The sequence below is a fragment of the Pongo pygmaeus genome, chromosome 3 (assembly GCF_028885625.2).
Source record: "Pongo pygmaeus isolate AG05252 chromosome 3, NHGRI_mPonPyg2-v2.0_pri, whole genome shotgun sequence".
In the NCBI taxonomy this organism is placed as follows: Eukaryota; Metazoa; Chordata; class Mammalia; order Primates; family Hominidae; genus Pongo; species Pongo pygmaeus.
Window position 1 is genome coordinate 190698860 of NC_072376.2, and position 22097 is coordinate 190720956.

General features: G+C 36.3%; 1 protein-coding gene across 8 annotated transcripts in view; it reads left to right on the forward strand.

The window, feature by feature from the left end:
* Nucleotides 1-22097, forward strand: part of NEIL3 (nei like DNA glycosylase 3) — a 61166-nt gene that overhangs the window by 6525 nt on the left and 32544 nt on the right. For all 8 annotated transcript variants that reach the window (XR_010126177.1, XM_063664298.1, XM_054485909.2 and 5 more), the window contains exons 2-4: nucleotides 6037-6161; nucleotides 19202-19336; nucleotides 19618-19831. Coding sequence is in view for 7 of the 8 variants with exons in the window: in XM_063664298.1 (XP_063520368.1) it covers nucleotides 6037-6161; nucleotides 19202-19336; nucleotides 19618-19831 (474 nt within the window). In the remaining variant the exon portion in view is untranslated. The remainder of the gene's footprint in view (nucleotides 1-6036; nucleotides 6162-19201; nucleotides 19337-19617; nucleotides 19832-22097) is intronic.

Consider the following 22097-nt stretch of genomic DNA (forward strand, 5'->3'; position numbering starts at 1 on the left):
TATGGTTCATTTAATTTTATGGGAAATTCTGGTAAGTAGAGTATTTTACTTCCGTTATAGCTTTTAGTAGTCATGAGAATTTGGTCCTCCTATGTTTAAATCTCACTCCATTGCGGGTAATTAGAAAATAAGATATTGGGATGTTAATGAATTTTAAAAGGAGATTAAGTAGATGGTAGAGTAGAAGATTTTGCCAAGATATCTTGGGAAAAGTCAAGCAGGATGGGGATGGTGAGAGGGGAAGAAGTGAATGTATATTTTAAAGCCACACTTGGTTTTCAGAGCTAAAGGAGGAGGCATCTATTTAATCCCACAAATGTTCACTGACCCTCAGGCATTGTGTAAAGCCATCAAGGATATTAGCTAAACTTGTTGCTGTCCCCAGAGAGCTTATAGACAGGGGAGATATGCAAGTCACACACAAATAATAATTCAATATAGTAAGTACTATGACAGTGGTTTAGAAAATACTATGTGAAATTTGGCAGGTAGAAAGCCTCAAGATTATCCTACTGTCCAGGTGGGGAAACCCTAGGCCCAGAGAGAATTACAGGCTATATATGTGAGCAAGGAAGAGGTTTTACTAACATTTTAATACCATCGGGTATTAAAAAAGGAATTCTTAAACATATTCAAGCCAAGGTCATATAGCATCTGTACCTAGAAGAGTTTCTGCTGCACTGAAGTCATTTGATATTTTTAGGTTAATGTTTTTCTATAAGTTAATATCTACCTGTGAATTCCTTCACTTGCTCTTCTGTCAACATGTATGTTACAATATTAACATTCATCAGGCGATAAACGTCTTTTTTCAACATTTGTAATTTCAGAGTTTTCATTTTTTAAAGATCATATTGTATGTTGTTTTTAATTGCAGAGAATAGGGTAAAACACCAGTAGAGCAAATAAGACATGTATTAACACCTTTAAGACTTTAGTTGGAGGTTCTCTTTGAGGCTCTGTCAGCTACGACAACATACTTCAATTTCCATTGACAGCCGTGTGAAGATATATAATGGTCTCATGCATTTCAAGTATATTGGGGACTTTGCATTGTTGACTCCTTTTCCTTTCACAACAGAATTTATTTACAAGGGAACATATTACCTTTTTTCTTGTTAATAAGTGGCCCAGTAACCATAAGGTTTGAAGCACTATCCACCAAAACTTTTTTTTGCTAAATGGCCACATCATTTTCCACGGTTAGACCTTTCTTCTTTTTTTTTTTTTTTTTTTTTTTTTGAGATGGAGTCTTGCTCTGTCGCCCAGGTGGCTGCAGTGCTATTGAGAGATCAGCTCACTGCAGCCCCCACCTGCCGGGTTCAAGCGATTCTCCTGCCTCAGCCTCCCAAATAGCTGGGATTATAGGCATGCATCACCAGACCCAGTTAATTTTTGTGTTTTTAGTAGAGTTTTCATCATGTTGGTCAGGCTGGTCTCAAACTCCTGACCTCAGGTGATCCACCTGCCTCGGCCTCCCAAAGTGCTGTAATTACAGGCATGAGCCACTGTGCCTGGCCACCATGGTTAGAACTTGCTAAAATCAATGATAGATGACAGTAGATTTGCAGATACAGATGTCTGCTCCAGGATAACCTTTGATGCCGTGAGGCATAAATCCTGGAAATAATAAAAACTTTTTTTAAAAAAGCCTATCCCTCAGCATTGGTTATGAGGGATGTTTCAGCCGTGCTTTTCATAAACTGTACATGGAACCATATTCCCCACAGTGTAGGTTCTATAGAATCTTGAGGCAGGACCTTATAGGCTCATTTACCACATAGGAATTCCCTGGGGGAAAATCTCTGGTAGAAATCAGGATGGCTAGTTTTGAGTCTCTTCCTAATAAATATTATTAGTAGTCGTAAGCATTTTAATATTGGGGTAAAAAGAAGTTGAGGTTTCCATTAAGAACCCTTACTTTTGTCAGTTTTTCCTTTTGTTTTTTCAATTGATCTCACCTGAAATATATGTCATATGGTGGTTTGAGGTTAAATGGTACAAAAAATTTTACACTTATTATTTCTGTAAGTATTTTGGTTTGCCATTTACAACAAAACTCAATGGGGCAGTACTGCTGAATTAGATTTGGGCATTTTGATAATGGGGCAGTTGTCTTCATGGAGTAGAAAACTTCCCCAGGAAATTGGCAGAGTTTTCAGAACTGATAGAATGAAATCAGAAAATCTATCTACTACTCTTCCTCTTTTTCTCTGGGCCGTGGCATAGCAGGGCCTTTGCTCTGTCATTCCTTTTGCCTGGATCATGGCTCGCTTATTTAAAACTTGCCCAAATTTCAATTCCTTGATGAAATTATGACTGCTCCTTTAAAATTGCAACCTGTTGCACCCTCCCCCAATCTTGATCTCTCCTTTTCATCTCCATCTCTTTTCCGAATGTTCTAACATACTGTGTTATTGTGTTTATTGCCTACTCTTTTTCCTTACTAGAACATAAACTCCATGAGGGCAGCTGGTTTTAGTTGTTTTATTTATGGATGCATCCCGAGCATCTAGAACAAGGCCTGACACACAGTGGAGGGTCAGTAAACTTTTCTAAAATGAGTTTATCCAGGTAAACAGCCATTTTTAATGGGGAGGAGGATCATCTTTCCAGATGTCATGTGCCACTTTTGTTGTAGACAAAGCCAAGTGAATAACATGAACTGTTATAGGTGTTGGCTTTTGGAGTTTTTAACTAAATGGTGTAAGTTCTTGTCAAAGCTGTTAACTTGGTGATGTGAGCAGACTTCACATGAGACATTTGGGACTCATGTACTATCTTATTAGGTGTTGTGACAGCACTGTCTATTTCAAGGTTGCTTCTCTGTCTCTTTGCTAGTAGCCATTATAAAACCTGGCAAAGTCAGAACTAAGTAGAAGAAAGAAGGTCCAGGTAGGGAGAAGACAAGTAGTGAGTGCAGGCCAGTCAGATGGTTTCCCATCTTGGAAGAAGGGAAGTGAGCCAGTCAGGTGCAGTGAGAAGCAGTGATGTTGCAGCTGACACAGGATTTCATAATTGGCCAATCAATCGACATTAGATAGATGTTGAGTTTCAGCTTTAACTTTTTAAAATTTCTTATTTTTAATTACAGTAGGCTTTTGGGGGAACAGGTGGTGTTTGGTTACATGGATAAGTTCTTTAGTGGTGATTTCTGAGATTTTGGTGCACCCATCACCCGGGCAATGCACACTATACCCAATGTGTAGTCTTCTATCCCTCACGCCCCTCTGTCCCTCCCCCCAAGTCCCCAAAGTCTAATGTATCATTCTTATGCCTTTGCATCAGATGTAACTTATAAAACTTAAAGGGGTAAAGGAGATTAAAGCATAGGAGTGGCGGTAGTAGCAAATTCTTTCCTACCGAAGAAGCAGGGAACGCTACTATGTATGAGAGAGAGAAGGGTGTGTGTGTGTGTGTGTGTGTGTGTAAAATGGGGTAACATTCATCACCTGGCCTCTGCTGGGAGCTCTAAGAAAAGCTAGAAGATTTCACAGGGTATGGCTGAAACAGGTTGCTAGTAAAGAATATTGGAAAAAGAGAAGAGATTGTTGACATTGGAGTGGTGGGGAAACAAGGCTCCGACCATTGACTTATAAATGAGGGTGTAAAATGTTAATAAGAACTTAAATCTGAGATCCCGAAAATATACAGCCTAATCTATATTGAGACAAAGATCTATATCTGCTTTGTATATCATCATCTTAAAAGTGTCCTGGCAAGTTTATAAGAACTTTTTACATACTGATTGGTTGTCATGGAAACCTACCTTTAAAACCCACTATTGTAATCTATACTTGGCCTGAAGTGTATTTAAGTGGCTTAAAGTCTCTTGTTAGGGAGAAAAGCATCAAGATTCTTGATGTTTCTCAATTCAGGGCTCTAAAAGATTGACTTATATAAAAACAAGGCAAATGTGTTTTTTCCTCACTGAGTACTCAAGCCTGCCTTCCCAGTGCTTGATAATTATTGGTAGGTACTAGAGTTCATCCCAGAAAGGGCAACCAAAGACTGAGCTTTGAGGACATGGTGGCATATACCTACAGTCTCCAACAGGTTCTTTTTTTGTGATTTGTGCAGAACAGGAAGTGATTGCTGTCTTTTTTTGTTTGTTTGTTTGAGTCGGAGTCTCGCTCTGTCTCCCAGGCCAGAGTGCAGTGGCGCGATCTCGGCTCACTGCAAGTTCCGCCTCCCGGGTTCACGCCATTCTCCTGCCTCAGCCTCCCAAGTAGCTGGGACTACAGGCGCCCGCCACCACGCCCGGCTAATTTTTTTTGTATTTTTGGTAGAGACAGGGTTTCACCGTGGTCTCGATCTCCTGACCTCGTGATCCGCCCGCCTCGACCTCCCAAAGTGCTGGGACTACAGGCGTGAGCCACCGCGCCCGGCCTGCTGTCATTTTTAATTACTCCTGTGCATTTAATTTATCTGTCATTCTAAGCCAGTGATTGATTCTCCAGTTCTTAAACAAAGGAGGGATATATAAAGCCAGTCGCCTGAACTTTAGGCAGTTGGAAAATTCTGGCATTGACTGTAGCTATTTCAACCTTGAATGGGTTTAGTGGAAGAATAGTGTCTGTCTCTTTTTTTTTTTCTTTGTCTCCCTGTTATCTCTCTTTGAGCTAAGTACTGTGACTGTACCTTAACAAAGACCAATTTAGTGAAATAAAGAATAGGGTGGACATGCCATCTTAAGCATTTAGAATGACAAATGTCTGTAAAACCAAAAGTTTGAGAATCACTGAACAATATCATTTCACTCTAAACTGAGGAAAAATTGTGACTTGTTTCTAGACTCTGTATCTAAAGCTGTTTTATAATTATATCTTGACATTTCCCCACTCCCACTGCCCACCAAGCTTTCATTCAGAATCTTCTGAGGATCCTTAGGCCCATTTGAGAAAAACACAAAAGAAGTTAGAGGTAAATGAGGATATTACCTTAGACTGAGTTAATGCGTAGATGTAATTCTGTATACCCTATTTTATCTTATATAATAATTATGTATGTCTTAAGTTTTACATTTTTATTACACTTTGAGTTTAAATTAAATAATGTTTATAAAACATATATAAATAATAAAAAATAGTGACATAAGAAACACCAGTATACATAATGCTCAGTTTAAGAAAAAGGTCATTACTAAAATCTAAACCAAACTCCCTTTCTTATCTTCTCCCACAGAAGAACCTACATTTTATATTTTTGTTTTCTGTTTAATTCATGTTTATAATTTCCTCGAATATCTTATAGGATTCCGCCTATATGTTGTCATTCTAACAATGTATTGTTTGGTTTTGCAAGGCTGATGGGGGAAAGGGAATATGAGTTTATTTTTTGTTTATTCTTAACATTGTGCTTGGAACAGGACCTCAAATTAGATTCCCCTACTCAGGGGGCCCCAGGTTTTTATCTCTGATCTCCTGCACCCTCACAAGATGTGAAAATTGAAGCTCTCATTCCTTAGTTTCAATCACTGCCCTTAGGATAGATGCTGGCTTCACAGCTCTCCCTACTACCTCTCAGGGTTCTCTCCCGCTTTTAGTTTTTGACCTTTTATTATTTCATACTAGCTTAAAAGTTCATCGGTGCAGTTAAAAATACTTTGTTTTCATATTTTATCATCTGTCATTTGTAGCTGTTTTTATCTGACCGCTCTTTCAGGGAACTTGGCTATATACTTCTGGAAATGGAAGAACCTATATTCCAGTTTTTAGTTTTAAAACATTCGTGTTGTATTCCTGTGCTTTCTTTTCATATGCACAGAGCTATATGGTCCTGGAAGAAACTTTATTTTGATTGTCTACCAATTACTTTTTTTCACTTAATTTTTTTGGCCTCTCTCTCTTTAAATGACTGCATAGTGATTTGACAAAATGTATGTAAACAGCCGATTACATTACATGACTTGTTGGAGATTATTCTTCTCATTGGAATGCACCTGGGCGTGAAGTAATATAAACACATTTAAGAAATAATAATTTTGCTTAGAGTTTGTGTGTGTGTGCTTATGTGTGTACATGTATTTTCTACTAGGCTGCTGCACTGAATAATAATGACTCCAGCCAGAATGTCTTGAGCCTGTTTAATGGATATGTTTACAGTGGCGTGGAAACTTTGGGGAAGGAGCTCTTTATGTACTTTGGACCAAAAGCTTTACGGTAAGATAAGCCTGTAAGATACATCTTCTCTCTCTATGTTTAAAGATGCGTAGAAGGCTAGATGGAGTTTGCCGGGTGTCACATTTAATCATGTAGGAAGTACTGTGTTTTTAAGAGAGCTCCAATATGAGAGGTTGTGATTCTATCATGGAAATCAATAAACAGCAGAAGAATAAATTCTGATGTCATCATTACTTGGAAGACAGTCATTTTACAGGGCTTCCCAAGATGTATTAGAGCAACACATCTGTTTTGCTAGTCCTCAAGCTCCCTATACCACAAGTCTCTCCTTGTTTTTAGCAAATGTTTATTGTATTCAGTGACATCGGTTACTTTTTATTTGTGACAGGCCCTAGTTTGGTTTAAATGTATCAGTTGATTTTTAAATATTTCTCTGGCTTCCTGCTTTCTCTGAAGCCTTGAATGGAATTTGGAAATTTACTTAGAGAATGTAAAAACTTTCCAGAGAAATAACAGGTTCTCCATTGTTTCACAGTTCCCATGGAAATTCATGGCTAATATAGTGGCAGAGAAGGACTAGCAACCTACTTCCTTTGTTGACTTAATGATAAAAAAGTCAAAATATATGTAATTGTGATGCATGATCACATATTTAATTTTTGCAGGAAAATGAAAGTGGCCTTTGAGTTAATATGTCTACCCAATCTCATTCTGTCTTTTCTGAGTTTAGCCTAAGCTTTTGCCAACTGTAAAAATTGATACTGCTTCCTCGAATCATTTTTAGTGCTGTTTAAAGATACTGACCACAGTTATCACCTTTTACTTAAAAGAAAAGACCCGTTCCTGGACCCCATGCTAACCAAAGGTGAATAATTGTCACAAAGAGATGATACTATATGATTATTCTTTATTGCATCTCATCTACCACATATTTAGAGTAATCCAGGGTTTATGTAATTGCTTTTCCTTTGAGGTGTTCTCTTTTCATTGTCAGCAGCTGCTGTCCTTGGACAACATTGTCACTTCATGGTTTTTCTTAGTCTGGAATTGATAACATCAGCATATGCCTAGTTGTTCATGCAGTAATGATATATTGCAGGTTACATTGCTGCTGTAGTAGATTGATGTGATTGAAAACTCGTAGCTCTGGATAGAGTAGTACACAATGGGATCTATGCACGATAGTTGAAAACATTGATATGTTATTGATTCTCTGGTGTTAGGTACAGATTTATTTCTGTAAGATGAGAGGGGGTTTTTATCAAGTGCTCTCCACCAGACTGATAAGGGGGAAGTCATTTCTCAGCACAGGGCTGTCAGTAAGTGTTCCATGAAGTTCTAAACAAGGACAATCACTTCTTCAAACTCATTGAACTAGTGCCCTCCCTGGAGAGTACCTTTGTCAGTATATGGGTGGGAAAAATGCAGTGGCTTGCTTCCTTTCAATTTCCTGCAGCCATAACAACTATTGGACATAAGAATTCAAGGTCAATGGCAGATCTGCTGTTGGAATCTGAACCTAAAATCATTTGCTCCCCTTTCACAATGTAACAGAAGTTCAAAAAATGTACTTCCAACCTGTGCTTCTTGGAGGAATGGATAACTCTCAAAGAAATGTGATCTTTTTGTAAGGCTGCAGGTCTGTGCACCTGCAATAGAAATGCAGTCTTCATTTTTTACTTCTCTCTCCCAGCCACCTGGCTTGTCTGCATTTGATAGAGCATATAGCAGGAAACATGTTTAAAGGTTGCTCACAGTTTTCCCTTGATACCCAACTTTCCACAAGCAAAGTTGCCCGCAGAGTTTAGTCATAAAGTATGTGCATCTCACAGGTCAGGCCATGAATCTCCTGGGATTCATTTGTTGAATCTCCTGGGATTCATTTGTTAATGAAAGTAGAATACAAGCATAGCCCTCCAAAAGAATCTGCCCTGTAAAAATCCACACATCAGAAAGATACAAATTAGAGAGTGATTACTTCTCTACCTACTAAGTGATATATTCAAGTGCTCCTGATAGTGCCAAGGAATACTAAAAATTATTTGATATACATTTATTTTAAGAGCACTGTTGTGGTGTTATGTGTGATTACTACTTGTACAACTTCTGAACACTTTCCAGTAACTCAACTAAAACAACACAAACGTCACTTGAAGTTTTTGCTATACATGTAACAAGTACTCAGTAGAGAAAACTGAAAAATAATGAAAATAAGTGTAAAATAATACATTCTCAATCCCACTACCAGGTATAATCTTTATTAACTTTGGATGCGTACATTGCCACATTGCCAGTATAGTGTGTGCAAATATTTATATGCATGTTCATCCAGCTGCACTCACACTTAAGCTATCATTTTAATCAAAATGGACATAGCTGTTGCATTTTGGACTAAAATTTAAAAGATAGATAGATAAATATATTTTTCCAAGACCCTTTGCTGTTTCAGTTTGTGATTTACATGACTCTGGCTTTTGCAGTTATACATGCTCAGAGACCAGAAAATATATCTGAGATATTTTGGAGGCTTTGCCATTTTAGAAATGCCTTATACATGATTGATTTTATAATTTATTGGGGTTTAAGTGTGAACCTCAAATCAGTTATGCAAGAGATAATATAATGATTCTTTTTAGTTTGCTGAAATGTCTTTATTGAATCCATCATATGTTACTTATGAAAGAGTTTTACAGCTTCAACATAGTTTCTGTACTATCATGTAACATGTTAGGAGAAATAGAAGTGTACTTTTACTCTGTATAATACTTTAAGATTCTTTCGTATTGTTTGAAGTATCAGTGGTACTTTCTTTTCTTTTACTAAGTAGTCTCCCATTGTATGAATGTACCATATTTTGTTAATTCATTCATCAGATGATGGAGATTTGGATTGTTTCAAGTTTTTAATATTATGAATAAAATTGCTATGAATATTCACATACATATGACATACGTATGGACATATATTTTCATTTCTCTTGGATAAATACATTGGATTAGAATTTCTAAGTCATTTGGTAAGCATATGTTTGACTTTAAGAGGAAATTGCCAAACTGTTCTTAAAAGTGGTGGTACCATTTTACATTCTTACCAGCAGAGTATGAGAATTTCAGTTACTCAGCATCTTTGCCAGTACCTGGTATTGTCACTCATTTTAATTTTAGCTATTCTAATAGGTGTACAGTGTATTTCATTATGATTTTAATTTTCTTCTCCCTACTAACTAATGATATCTGATGCAATGTGCTTATTTGCTGTTTGTATATTTTATAGGGTGATGTGTCTATTAATTTTTTCCTTTTTTATTGGATATATTTTTGTATTATTGAGTTATAGTATTCTGTATATATTCTAGATGTAAGCCATTTATCAGATACATGTTTTGCAAGTATTTTCTCCCAATCTGTGGCTTTTCTCTTCATTTTCTTAACCATATCTCTTGAAGATTAAAAATTTTTAAATTTGATGAAACCTAATTTATCAAATTTTTTTTTCATGGTTCGTTCATAGTTTTTGTGACTAGTCTAAGAAATATCTGCCTAATGCAAATTAATCAACATTTCCTTGTTTGTTTTCTTCTGGAAGTTTTATTGACTTAGCTCTTCTGTTTAGGATTATGATCTATTTTGAGTTCTTTTTTGTATATGGTACAAGGCTAGAGTTGAACTTTGTCTTTTTGTGTGTATATTTTCCAGCACCATTGTTGACGAGATTATCCTTTCTCCATTGAATTTCTTTGCAACTTTGCTGAAAATTAGTTGACCATATATGTGTGGGTCTATTTCTGAACTCTCCATTCAGAAGAATATCAGATAAAATGATATTCTTTTATCATTTTTTTTGTGTCTGTCCTTTCACCAGTAGTACACTGTCTTAATTAAAGTAGCTTTAAAGTCAGTTTAAATTAAGTAGTGTCAGTCCTCTGACTTTATTCTTTTTTTTTTCAAAAAAAAAGTTTTATTTTTGTTATTTTAGTTATCTTTCTACATTTTAGACTTAGCTTGTTGATTTCTACAGAGTTCTTTCTGGCATTTTGATTGGCCTTGTGTTGGATCTATAGATCAATTAGGTGATAATTCACATGCTGACATTATTGTCTTCCACTCTGTGAACACAGTATATATTAATATGTATTTAGATCTTCCTTCATTTCTTTATCAGTATTTTGTGATTTTCAGCTTCAGACATATTTTATATTTGTAACTAAGTGGGTTTTTTTGGAGCTATTGTAAAGGGTACTTTTTTAAAATTTGAATTTCTGATTGTTCATTTGCAGTGTATGGAAATACAATTTTTGTGTGTATATTGACCTTGTATCCTGCAACCTTGCTGATATGATCTGGCTCTGTGTCCCCACCCAGATTTCATCTTGAATTGTAATTCCCACTTGTTGAGGTGCGGGGGAGTATGTAATCCCCATGTGTCAAGGGAAGGAGGCGATTGGATCATGGGGGCAGTTTCCCCCATGCTGTTCTTGTGATAGTGAGTGAGTTCTCACTAGATCTCATGGTTTTATAAGAGGCTCTTCTCCCTTCTCTTTCTCTTCTCTCTCCTGCTGCCATCTGAAGAAGGTCCTTGCTTCCCTTTCACCTTCCACCATGATTGTAAGTTTCCTGAGACCTCCCAAACCATGTGGAACTGCGAGTCAATTAAGCCTCTTTCCTTTATAAATTATCCAGTCTCAGGGAAGTTCTTTACAGGCGTGTAAAAACAGACTAATACACTTGCTAAACTCACTATAGTTCTAGTCGCTTTTTCTTGTATACTTTTAGTATTTTCTACGTAGATGATTATATCATTTGTGAATTAAAGCAGTTTTATTTTTTCCTTTCTAATCTATATGCCTTTTTTTAAAAAAAAAATTTACTTCAGGTTCTAGAATACATGTGCAGAACGTGCAGGTTTGTTACATAGGTATACATGTGCCATGGTGGTTTGCTGCACCTATCAACCTGTCATCTAGGTTTTAAGCCTCGCAGGCATTGTGTTTGTCCTAATGCTCTTCCTCCCCTTGTCCCCCACACCCTATATGCCTTTTATTCCTTTTTCTTGTTTTATTGCACTGGCCAGGACCCTCAGCATGATGTTGAGTAGTAGTGGTGAGAGCAAATAAGTTTGCCTTGTTGTCTGTGATATTAGCTTTATTTTCTTTTATTAAATCAAAAAATTTCTCTTTTATTTCTAATTTGTTGAATTTTTCAGGTATTTTTTCTGCATCTATTGAGATCATCCTATTGCCTTTCTTACTTCATTTGTTTATGTGTGGAATTCTATATTGATTGATTTTTAAATTTTGAATGAGCCTTGGATTCCTGGAATATACTCCACTTTGTCATGATGGATTATCCTTTCTATATGTTTCTGGATTTGATTTGTTAATATTTTATTGAGGAGTTTTGCATGTGTCTTCATAAGAGATATTGCACTATAGTGTTATTTTTCTGTTACTGCCTTTGTCTAATTTTGGTATTAGGGTAATGATGGCCTCCCACTGAGTTTTATCTGATATTCCAGAAACATTTTTGTAGATTTGTTATTGGTATAACATCAACTGGTCTGATGTATTTGGAGTTCCAGAAAGGAAAGAGAAATAAACAAAACAGAAGACATTTTTAAAAGAAGTAATGGCCAAGAATTGCACAGGATTAACAAAGCTATGGAACAAGGTGACATAATCTAACATTCTTGTAACTGTCATCCTAGAAGAAAGAAAGAACAGAACAGAAGACATCTTTGGATTTAAATGGCCAAGAATTTTCTTAACAAACCACAGATCCAAGAAGCTAAAAGAGCCTCAAATCAAACCGAATGTCCCTCATACATACCTAGCCAATGTGCTAAAAACCAAAGATGAAGAGAAAGTGCTGGAAGCAGAGAAGAAGAAACATTACATATTAATACAAAGGAACAAAGCTAAGAAATACATTTACAGAAATTATATAAGACAGAAGACAACAGAGCAATGTTTGCTGAAAGAAAAAACCTCTCAACTCAATTCTAAACCCATCTAAAATATCTATTAAAAATGAAGGTATAATAAAGACTTTTTCGAAAAAAAGAAGCTAAGAGAATGTAGTAGCAGGAGACCTGCAGTGCAAGAAAAGTGAAAGTCTGTCCAGCATAAGGGATATAATAACAGATAGAAATCTGAACCTACAGAAAGAAAAAACTGGGAATGGGAAACTTGGAAGTAAATATAAAAGATGTTTTTCTCTTATGTTCTATATCTAAAGCAAGCATAATAACAATTTATTGTGGACTTTATAACATATGTCAGAGTAAAATGCATTGCAACAATAGTACAAATAATGAGATAGGAAAATGATGGTACACTACTTTAATGTTGTTGCAATATACATTTTGCATATCATTTGAAGTTACACTGTGATACAAGGTATCTCAGTGATAACTTGTATCACAGTGTAAGATGTGTATTATAAAACCTAGAGCAACTACTAAAAAAAACTCAAAGTGGTAAAAGTAATAAGCTGCTATGGAGATAAAATATAATTTTTAAAAATGCTCAATCCAAAAGAATGCATTAAAAGATGAACAAAGAACAGAGGGAACAAATAGAAAACAATAGTAATACAGTATATTTAAATCAAAGCATAAAAATAATCACATTAAATGCAAATAATCTAACCATCCCAATTATTTGGCAGAAATTAATTGAATAAAAATACAAGACCCAACTATAACGTGCCTATAAGAAAACCACTTGAAATATAATGATGCAGGTTAAAATAAGAGGATGGAAACAGAAATACTATGGAAACACTTATCAAAAGAAAGCTGGAGTAGCTAGAATAAAATCAAAGTAGATTTCAGATCGAGGAATATTACTGAGGGTAAAGAAGGACATTAAACAAAGATTAAAGGGTTAATTCATCAAGAAAATGTAGTAATCCTAATAGAAATTCAAAAGATGTAAAGCAAGAAGTGCTAGAATGGAAAGGGCAAAGAGAAACTAATATTGTTGAATAATTCAACACTCTCTTGTCAGTAACTAATAGAACAAGTGGGCAAAAATCAGCAAGGATAAAAGACCTGAGCAACACTATCAACCACCTTGACCTAATTGACAAGTAGAGAACATTCCACCCAACAACACATGCTTTTCAAGTGCACGTGGAATACTTAGCAAGATTGACCAGATTATGGACAACAAAATGAGTCTTAACAAATTTAAAAATATTGATATCATGGAAGAATCCTCTCTGACTACAACAGAATTAAACTAGAAATTATTGAGATACCTAGAAAAATCTTTTTTTTTTTTTTTTTTTCCAAATGGAGTCTTGCTCTGTCACCCAGACTGGAGTACAATGGAGTGATCTCCACTCACCGCAGCCTCCACCTCCCGGGTTCAAGTGATTCTCCTGCCTCAGCCTCTTGAGTAGCTGGGATTACAGACGCCTGCTACCATGCCTAGCTAATTTTTATATTTTTAGTAGAGGCGTTTCACCATGTTGGCCAGGCCGGTCTCGAACTCCTGACCTCAGGTCATCCACCCGCCTTGGCCTCCCAAAGTGCTGGGATTACAGGCGTGAGTTACTGGGATTACAGTGCTGGGATTACAGCCAGGATCACTGCACCTGGCTGAAAAATTTTAAGTATTTGGAAATCAATGTGCTTCTAAACTCATGTGTCAAATAAATCACAAAGGAAGTTACAACATATTTTGAATTGAATGAAAATGAAAACACCGGATCAAAATTTGTAGGACACAGCTAAAGCAATGCTTGAGGGAATGTTCTAGCATTAAATGTTTATTATAAATGAATAAAATTCTGTAAGATTTAAGCTTCCATATAAAAAACTAGAAGAGTAAGAGCTAATTAAACCCAAAACAGACAGAAGGACGGAAATAATGAAGATAAGAACAGAAATCAATGGAATTTAAAAATGAAAGCAATAGAGAAAAAAATCAATGAAGCAAATAATTGGTTCTTTGAAAAGCATAATAAAAATGAATGACACCAAAAATTGGTTCTTTGAAAAGTGTAATAAAAATGATAAACTTTTAGCTCAATGCAGTCCAATATAAACATGGGAGACATATATATAATTTAAAATCTTCCAATAGCCGCATTAACCAAAGCAAAAAGAAATCAATTTTAATAATGTATTTTATTAACCTAAGCGAAATATTTCAGCATATAAACAATATAAACAATTATTGATAAGCTATGTAACATTCTTTTTTTATACTAAGTCTTCAGAATCTACTGTGTATTTTATAATTGGAGTACACATTAATTTGAACTAATAACATTTCCAGTGCTCACTTGCCACATGTCAGTAGTGGCTGCCATATTGGACAATACAGCTCACAAATAAACACTATGAGGAATGACAAAGGGAACATTACTGCAGATCCTCAAGTTGTTATTTGAATAGAAATAGGACACTATATATTACATAACAAATTTATGTCCGTGAATTCAACAACTAAAATAAATGGACAGATTCCTTGAAAGACACAAATGAGCAAAACATACGCTAGAAAAGTAAATAATATGAGTTACTTTCTATGTTTTAAATAAGTTGAGTTGACAGTTTAAAACCTCTCAAGAAAGAAAACTCCAGGCATATTTAAGGAACATGCTCTATTTTATCTTTTTCATCCTTTTTTCTCTTTCTTAGGTTTGGATAATTTCTATTAATCTATATTCAGTTTCACTTATTCTTTCCTCTGCTCTGTGCAGTCTGCTGGTCTGCTCATTGAAGAAGTGTCTTATCCCTGCTATCATGTATTTTTGTTTCTCTGCTGAAATATCGCACCTGTTCATGTGCCTTTATACTAGATCCTTACATATGTTAAATCATTAACATATTAATAACTAATATATAATATCAAATTTGATTAAGAATCAATATTTTAAGTTTAAAATTAATTTAACATTACTTTTAAATCACCTGTCTCATAGATATGACATCTGGTGCATCTTTGGGTCTGGCTCTGTTGACTGCTTTCTCTCTTGATATCTTTATCTCTTGATACTTTTTTAATCTTTATGTGTATATATGTGTCTTATAATTTTTTTGAATCCTAGACATTGTCTATAGAAGACAAAAAGCTAAATCCCAGACACCATGTATAGACAAATAAGAGCTAAATTATATTTAAGCTCAGAAACAGTCATGCCTCTTCTATCAGTCATTAGTGTCAGGGATTAAGTGACTCTAGTAAAGTAGTTGACCTTGGTTTGAGTTTTGCTTTGTTTGGGTTGGCTTCAGTGCACCAACAACTTCAAAACCCCAGCTGCTACTGCTACTTTATGCCTTGTGTGTGGTCGGGTTTCGCAGTGGATGGTTTCTCTCTGTTGCTGCTCAACTCTCAGCTTTCAGCACATCTTGCATATTCATGTCACAGAGAAAGTCTCTGTGTTCTTACCTCTCCACCATGTAGGCTGCTGTCACTTGTGACTCAGTGGGAGGCTCACAATGGGGATAGTGGGGATTTTTACTTCTGGACTAGCCTGAGACTTGGGCAGGCCTTTGTGTGTGTAGAACCCAAGGTCGCAGTTTTCTTAGGGTTACTGTCCCTTGCCCTCCTATGGCAGCCAAACTCTGCCTTGCACCTGTGGGTGTACTTGGGTCAGAGAGCTTCCTGCCTGTCTTCTAGTGGGAGCAGATTTCTCTTTGTATCATCACAGTATTTTGTGCCAAAGCCGATTTTCTGTTTCAACTCTAGGGACAGATGGCTTTTGCTTCTACCTCACCCTCAACAGGCCAGGGTACCTTTGCCTGGGCCGGGGTGGCCGAAGGGTTTCCGCTGCTCTCCTGTGGCAGACTGCTTATGGTTGTTATTCAGTATAAGACATATTGTTTGCGCAGAGGAAGTTTCCTGTTCCTCCCTCAAGGACAGATACGACCTTTGTTTCTACCTCTCCCTTGGCCCCAGCAGCTTGAAGACTTTTTAGGACTCGGACTTCATCTGAAAGAAGTGTTCAAGAAGCAGACAGAGTTTCCTGAAGACAGGTATCATGCCACCAAGAGCAGCTCTTTCAGGTCTCTCGCTGTCACTCACATCTTTCACATGGGCCCACGAGTGTGTATTCTCCTTGTGTCTGGGGCTCCGGGGATTCTAAACTGTCACACCAGCCCACATTCAGTATCTGAAAGTTTGTTGAAACTTTTGCAGTTTTCTGCTTTCCCATTTTTATAGTAGCCTTCTCTTCCTCTTGTGCTCTGCCATAGGTGAAACCATTTGTGTATTCTGACTTTACTTTCCATGGCGGGGCTTGTCACATTTTGGAATTTAGCTTACCTGGTTGCGTTGCAATCTCATGTCTCTGATGGGCTTAAGAAAATGTATGATTTTGTAGATAATGTGATTTTTTTTCTCCTTGTTGGAGTGGTGGCTATGTTCACTTTCAGCCTTCTGCATCCTAAGTAGAAGCAGAACTCCTATTTTTTTTTTTTTTTTAGCATTGTTAAAACCATATCTTTTTACATTCTTTTTAAAAAAATTCCCAGCATAGGTTTTACAACTATTATATTCTACATTTTCCAATCTTTATTACCCTTAGGACACTTCTGACCACTTGAAAATTTTTATAGGCCGTTGCCTTATTTTGCAAAATGTAGTTGTCATTAATGTGAAACTGTGACAGTACTGCTTTGTTTATGCTATTTGTGCTTGCTTAAGGATGTTCAGGTTATTCTGACAGTGGTAGCTTGGAGAATACGGCTGATTCTTAAAATAGGATCAGGGCTTATTTACTAGTTTCTTTAGGAAGATATTTCTAATGAGAGGAATTTTCTTACTACTAATTGAATTTTTACTTTGGGCACATTTTCATATTAGAACTTAGTTGCAAGCGACAGAAGCCCAACTCAAGCAAGTTCGATAATTATTTATTATCTTTTGTTGACTTTGGTACCAAAAACTTTTTTAAAATTTAAAAAAGCATATGGAGTATCTTACAAAACCTGAAGAGAATACAGGCAGGCTTCAAGGAGAACTAAAGCAAGCAAAGACTAAAAACTATTAGGATTCCTCTTCATTTCTTCACTCTGCTCCTCACTGAAATCTTCTGTAGTCTTCCTCTCTGCAGGGAGACCTTCCTTTGCTTTGCTGGTGCTCACATTGGGAATCATTCCCATAGACAGCTCTCATATTAGATCTCTTAATGCTAACAGGATCTCCCTGGGTCCTACATCTTTAAATTCATCAGAAAAATTGATGAATCCAGCTTGGATACTGATGGATCTAGCTTGGGACAGGTGTCTATTTCTGAATCAACTGTATCAAAGGCACAGGATCTGAGAAAATGACGGAGACCTGTTCAGGTTAAGCCTAATGCCCACCCTTGGACCAGGCAACTGTGGTTGGCAGGTAGACTTCTATTATGCAGAATGAATTGTCTCGGGTAACCTTTTGGGTTGGTAGAAGGAGCTTGAGATAGAAATAAGGATCTGATAAAAGTTTCCTAAACTAATTAATTATGAGGAATCTTGAAAAGCAAATGAAACCCTAAAAATGTCTTTTCTTTATGTAGTATGGGCCTATGTCCTGGTTTAAAAAAAAAAAAAAAATCAGTATCAATTGTTGTCACAGTATAGATGTTTACTGTACCTCAAATATTTTCATGATACTGATACATTTTTTGTAGTTTAAGGTCAAAGGTACTTAGTAATAAACCCACGAGATGTGTTGGTTTATTGGGGCTCAATTATAATATCTAACTATTTAATAAAACAAAATAAATAAAAATTTAAAAAAACATTTTATGCACTTTTTTCCTAAAAATGAATTGATTTATAAGACAGAGCCATACCGATTTGATCTAAGGTTCTTGCTGGGGCTACTCCTGCATTTGAATTGGGTCTTAACCTTTGAGATTTTTTATGTGGATGTGGTTTCATTATAGAAAGTGATTTAGAATCCACTTTATGAGCCATGCAGCTGAAAAGATTTTAGATATGATGGCTTCTGGGCATGACAGTTGTACGCCTTTCACTGGGGTTGAACCACCGTAAGCTAAATTATGGAGTACTTACAGGCACACATTTTTCCTGTCAAGAACTATGGGGCATGTAAAATGCATTTATGATTGATAGTAGGGCACACAGAGTTTAAAACCCACATTTTTAAAGTTAGACTGGTTAACCTTGTACAATACTATAACATGGTGCTCCGCAATTAGAAGCACGGAGCAGTAGCATTTGCTTCCAAAAGAGCCATATTTATTAACTCAACAAAGCTATAAGGAGAAGGATTTGAAAGGCGGAACACAGTATTTCATCTTGAGAATCATTTTTGATCTTCATCCTCAGAGGTCTTACAGAACTACTTTTTTTAAAAACTGGACATGCTAATCAATCCTATAAAATCTGAGAGGTTATGAATTTTTCATCACTGCATTGTGGCTTTCAAGTTAACCGTAAATATTTATAAATCTCCTCTTCCCAATACATATAAAAGTAAAAGAAAACGAAAAGAATTGAGGACAATAGCATTTTGACTTGTTCTCTCTTTTTTTTGATACATAAGATTTTGCAAAAATAAAAAAATTGTTTCATTGCCTAGTGCAAAACAAGGGGGGAAAAGAGCGTCTTAAACCATAGATATTATTTTGCAATAGGTAATTATTTCCAATCCATTGTGGTTAGAAATAAGGAATTTGAATATTAGTGGCTTTGTACAATTTATGAAAACACAAACTATAGGCAACTTAAACTTAGCCTTATCTCATCCCAAGCCTTTGAATCTGAGAAAATGCCAAGAGATGCTAGACTGTTGCGTGAATAAAAGATACTTCATCTGACAAGAAAAGAGGAGCAGGGGTGTATTTTCTTGGGCTTATTGTTGATACCTTATTATTTCTTTGAGAAGTTATTTTACTTTTGAGTTGAAAAACTGATTGTCATGTCTTCTATCTTTATAAGGATACAAAGTCATGAGAGAAAAATATATAATAATCTTACTACTGGTTTCTGCCCTTTAAAAGTGTCTATCCTGACTAACATTTGTTTGCTTATAATCCAAAAAAAATGATAGTACAGGAAAAAAGCTTGATAAATGATATACTTTCTGTCATTCAAAAATGGGTTTGATTTTGTTTCAGGATTCATTTCGGAATGAAAGGCTCCATCATGATTAATCCACTTGAGTACAAATATAAAAATGGAGCTTCTCCTGTTTTGGAAGTGCAGCTCACCAAAGATTTGATTTGTTTCTTTGACTCATCAGTAGAACTCAGGTAAAAAAAAATTAAATGAAAGTACTTAAGCGCAATACTGCAGAGCTTGGTTTGGGACGTCACATGTGTGACTAAAGAAACAAATAAATAAATAGTTTGTAATTGATGAAACCTCATTTTAAAGAAGCCTTCAGATAATATAATTTGTAAAGTCTTTGTTGTTTGCATAGTTAACTCTTATACCCTGATTAACATAAAGTGCTTATAGCAAAGCTCATTTTAAATGACACTTTGTGAAATTATAACCAGACTTATGATTAATGTATTTTATATTTCTATAGAAACTCAATGGAAAGCCAACAGAGAATAAGAATGATGAAAGAATTAGATGTATGTTCACCTGAATTTAGTTTCTTGAGAGCAGAAAGTGAAGTTAAAAAACAGAAGGGCCGGATGCTAGGTGATGTGCTAATGGATCAGAACGTATTGCCTGGAGTAGGGAACATCATCAAAAATGAAGCTCTCTTTGATAGTGGTCTCCACCCAGCTGTTAAAGTAAGTTTTAAGTATTTTTTTAATTATCTGTTGATTTTTCAGTACTGTGAAGGAACCAACGTGGAAGCCTTAACTCTGCATTTCAGTAACACAGTCTCATCAGACTTCAGGTATCCCACTTCCCATCTCTACTCAGGTCAATTTCTCGGTGCAGCCGGCTCCGACCACTGCACTTACAGTTGCCTTGTGCACACCCTCCCACTCCACATTTCACTCTATCAGTCTTCCTTAACTTGCCCTGCTTTTTGTTCTCTCCATACCAGGTATCCCTTTCAAACATAACATATTTACTTATTATACTGGTTGTTTAAAAGCTGTCTCCTTCTGCTAGAACACAGTCTCAAAAGAAAACAAGGCTTTTGTTCACTGAAGTATCCAGCATCTAGAACGTGGCCTGTGGTGTATGGTAGGCATTAGATATTAATATTTGTGGAATATGTGAGTGAACTAACTCACAACTTATTTTCTCTCTCTGGCATAGTAAGTACATGTTCTGCACACACTCGTGTATTCCTGATTACAGCTGTTGGTGACATTAGAAGCTGCTGTTGTAGTGGAAGGATAGCAATGGAAGGCAGGCAGCAGGGACCAAGGAATAAGTGATCAGTGAGGAAATGAAAGCAAAATGTAGAGCCCTTGTTCACATAGGCTGAAGTGAAGGGAAAATATTGGCCTGCTAGAGGGGATTCCAGGACAAGACATGAGTTTGTTATTTTATTTTTTTCTTGTTCTACAACTGGAGAGACTTGGACTTATTTATATGTTGCAAAAAAAAAAAAAAGTGGTTAAATGGCAGAGGTTAAAATTGTAGAAAAGGGAATGGTGATGAATATAGCAATGTTCTAAGAGGGTAAGAGAGGTGAGAACCCTAACCCAGGTAGAATACATACATTTTAGTTTCCAGGGAAGACCTCTACATTAGGGCTTTTATCAAGACCTGTTGCTACTAACTAAATTAATTTTTAGCTCTTTTAGCTGAATTATTTTTCACGTAATTGACTCTATTAACTAAATTATCTTTTACATAAACCCAGGTTATTTTTTTACTTTGTGTAGATACTTACTAGATAGTTTTAGTAATACCCAAATCAGTAGGAATGAAGCTTTAAAAGAAGCCAGTTAATGATAAGTCTGATTAGATTCTGCTTTTTGATACTTGGAACAAGTGAGTTCAGTATGGAAATAATGAAACAGAACTTAAACAAGAGTGAGCTTTTTAAAAATCACTTAGACCTCTACGAAAGTTGTTTTTGAAAAAATGAACCCAGGGTATTGTTATCTGTGACACACTGAGAATTTACTTTTTATCTCTGCATCCAGCCAGCCATCTATCTAGGAAAAGATCATTTACCCATAATGCCTGGGGGTTTAAAAGTTAATGACATTGGCCAGGCACGGTGGTTCACACCTGTAATCCCAGCACTTTGGGAGGCTGAGGCGGGCAGATCACGAGGTCAAGAGATTGAGACCATCCTGGCCAACATGGTGAAACCCTGTCTCTACTAAAAATACAAAAATGAGCTGGGCATGGTGGCACACGCCTGTAGTCCCAGCTACTCTAGAGGCTGAGGCAGGACAATTGCTTGAGCCTGGGAGGCGGAGGTTGCAGTGAGCAGAGATCACACCACTGCACTCCAGCCTGGCAACAGAGCAAGACTCTGTCACACACACACACACACACAAATTTCTGAAATTTAACTATTAGCTTCTTGAAACCACATGCACAATTACTGAAAAAGTACAGTTTAACCTTTCAAGATGTGACTTAATATATAGTATGTAAGATTTGGAAAGTAATAAATGTTTTGGATGTATGCAAGTTTTAAAGTTTAAGTGAACAACTGAGGAATATGTATAATACTTTCAGGATGACTATGTTGATTAGATTTTCACTTTTATAGTCACTGATAAGTGATTTTCTTTGTACATGTATGTGTCTGTTTATATGCAGCTTCCCTCAGTATACACAGGGGATCAGTTGCAGTACTCCTGCCTAGACCAAATCCATACATCTCAAGTCCTGCAGTTGGCCCTAGGGACACTGCTATACAAAAAGTCAGCCCTACACACATACAGGCTTCACATCTCACAAATATTATATTTTTCATCCATGTTTGATTGAAAAAAATGTACATATAAGTGGACCTGCTCAGTTCAAACCTGTGTCGTTGAAGGGTCAGCTGTACATATACATATTCACACACAGGCAACAAGCATGAGGCATCAGACGGTTTCTTTTGGGATTACCATTGACAGCACATGTGCC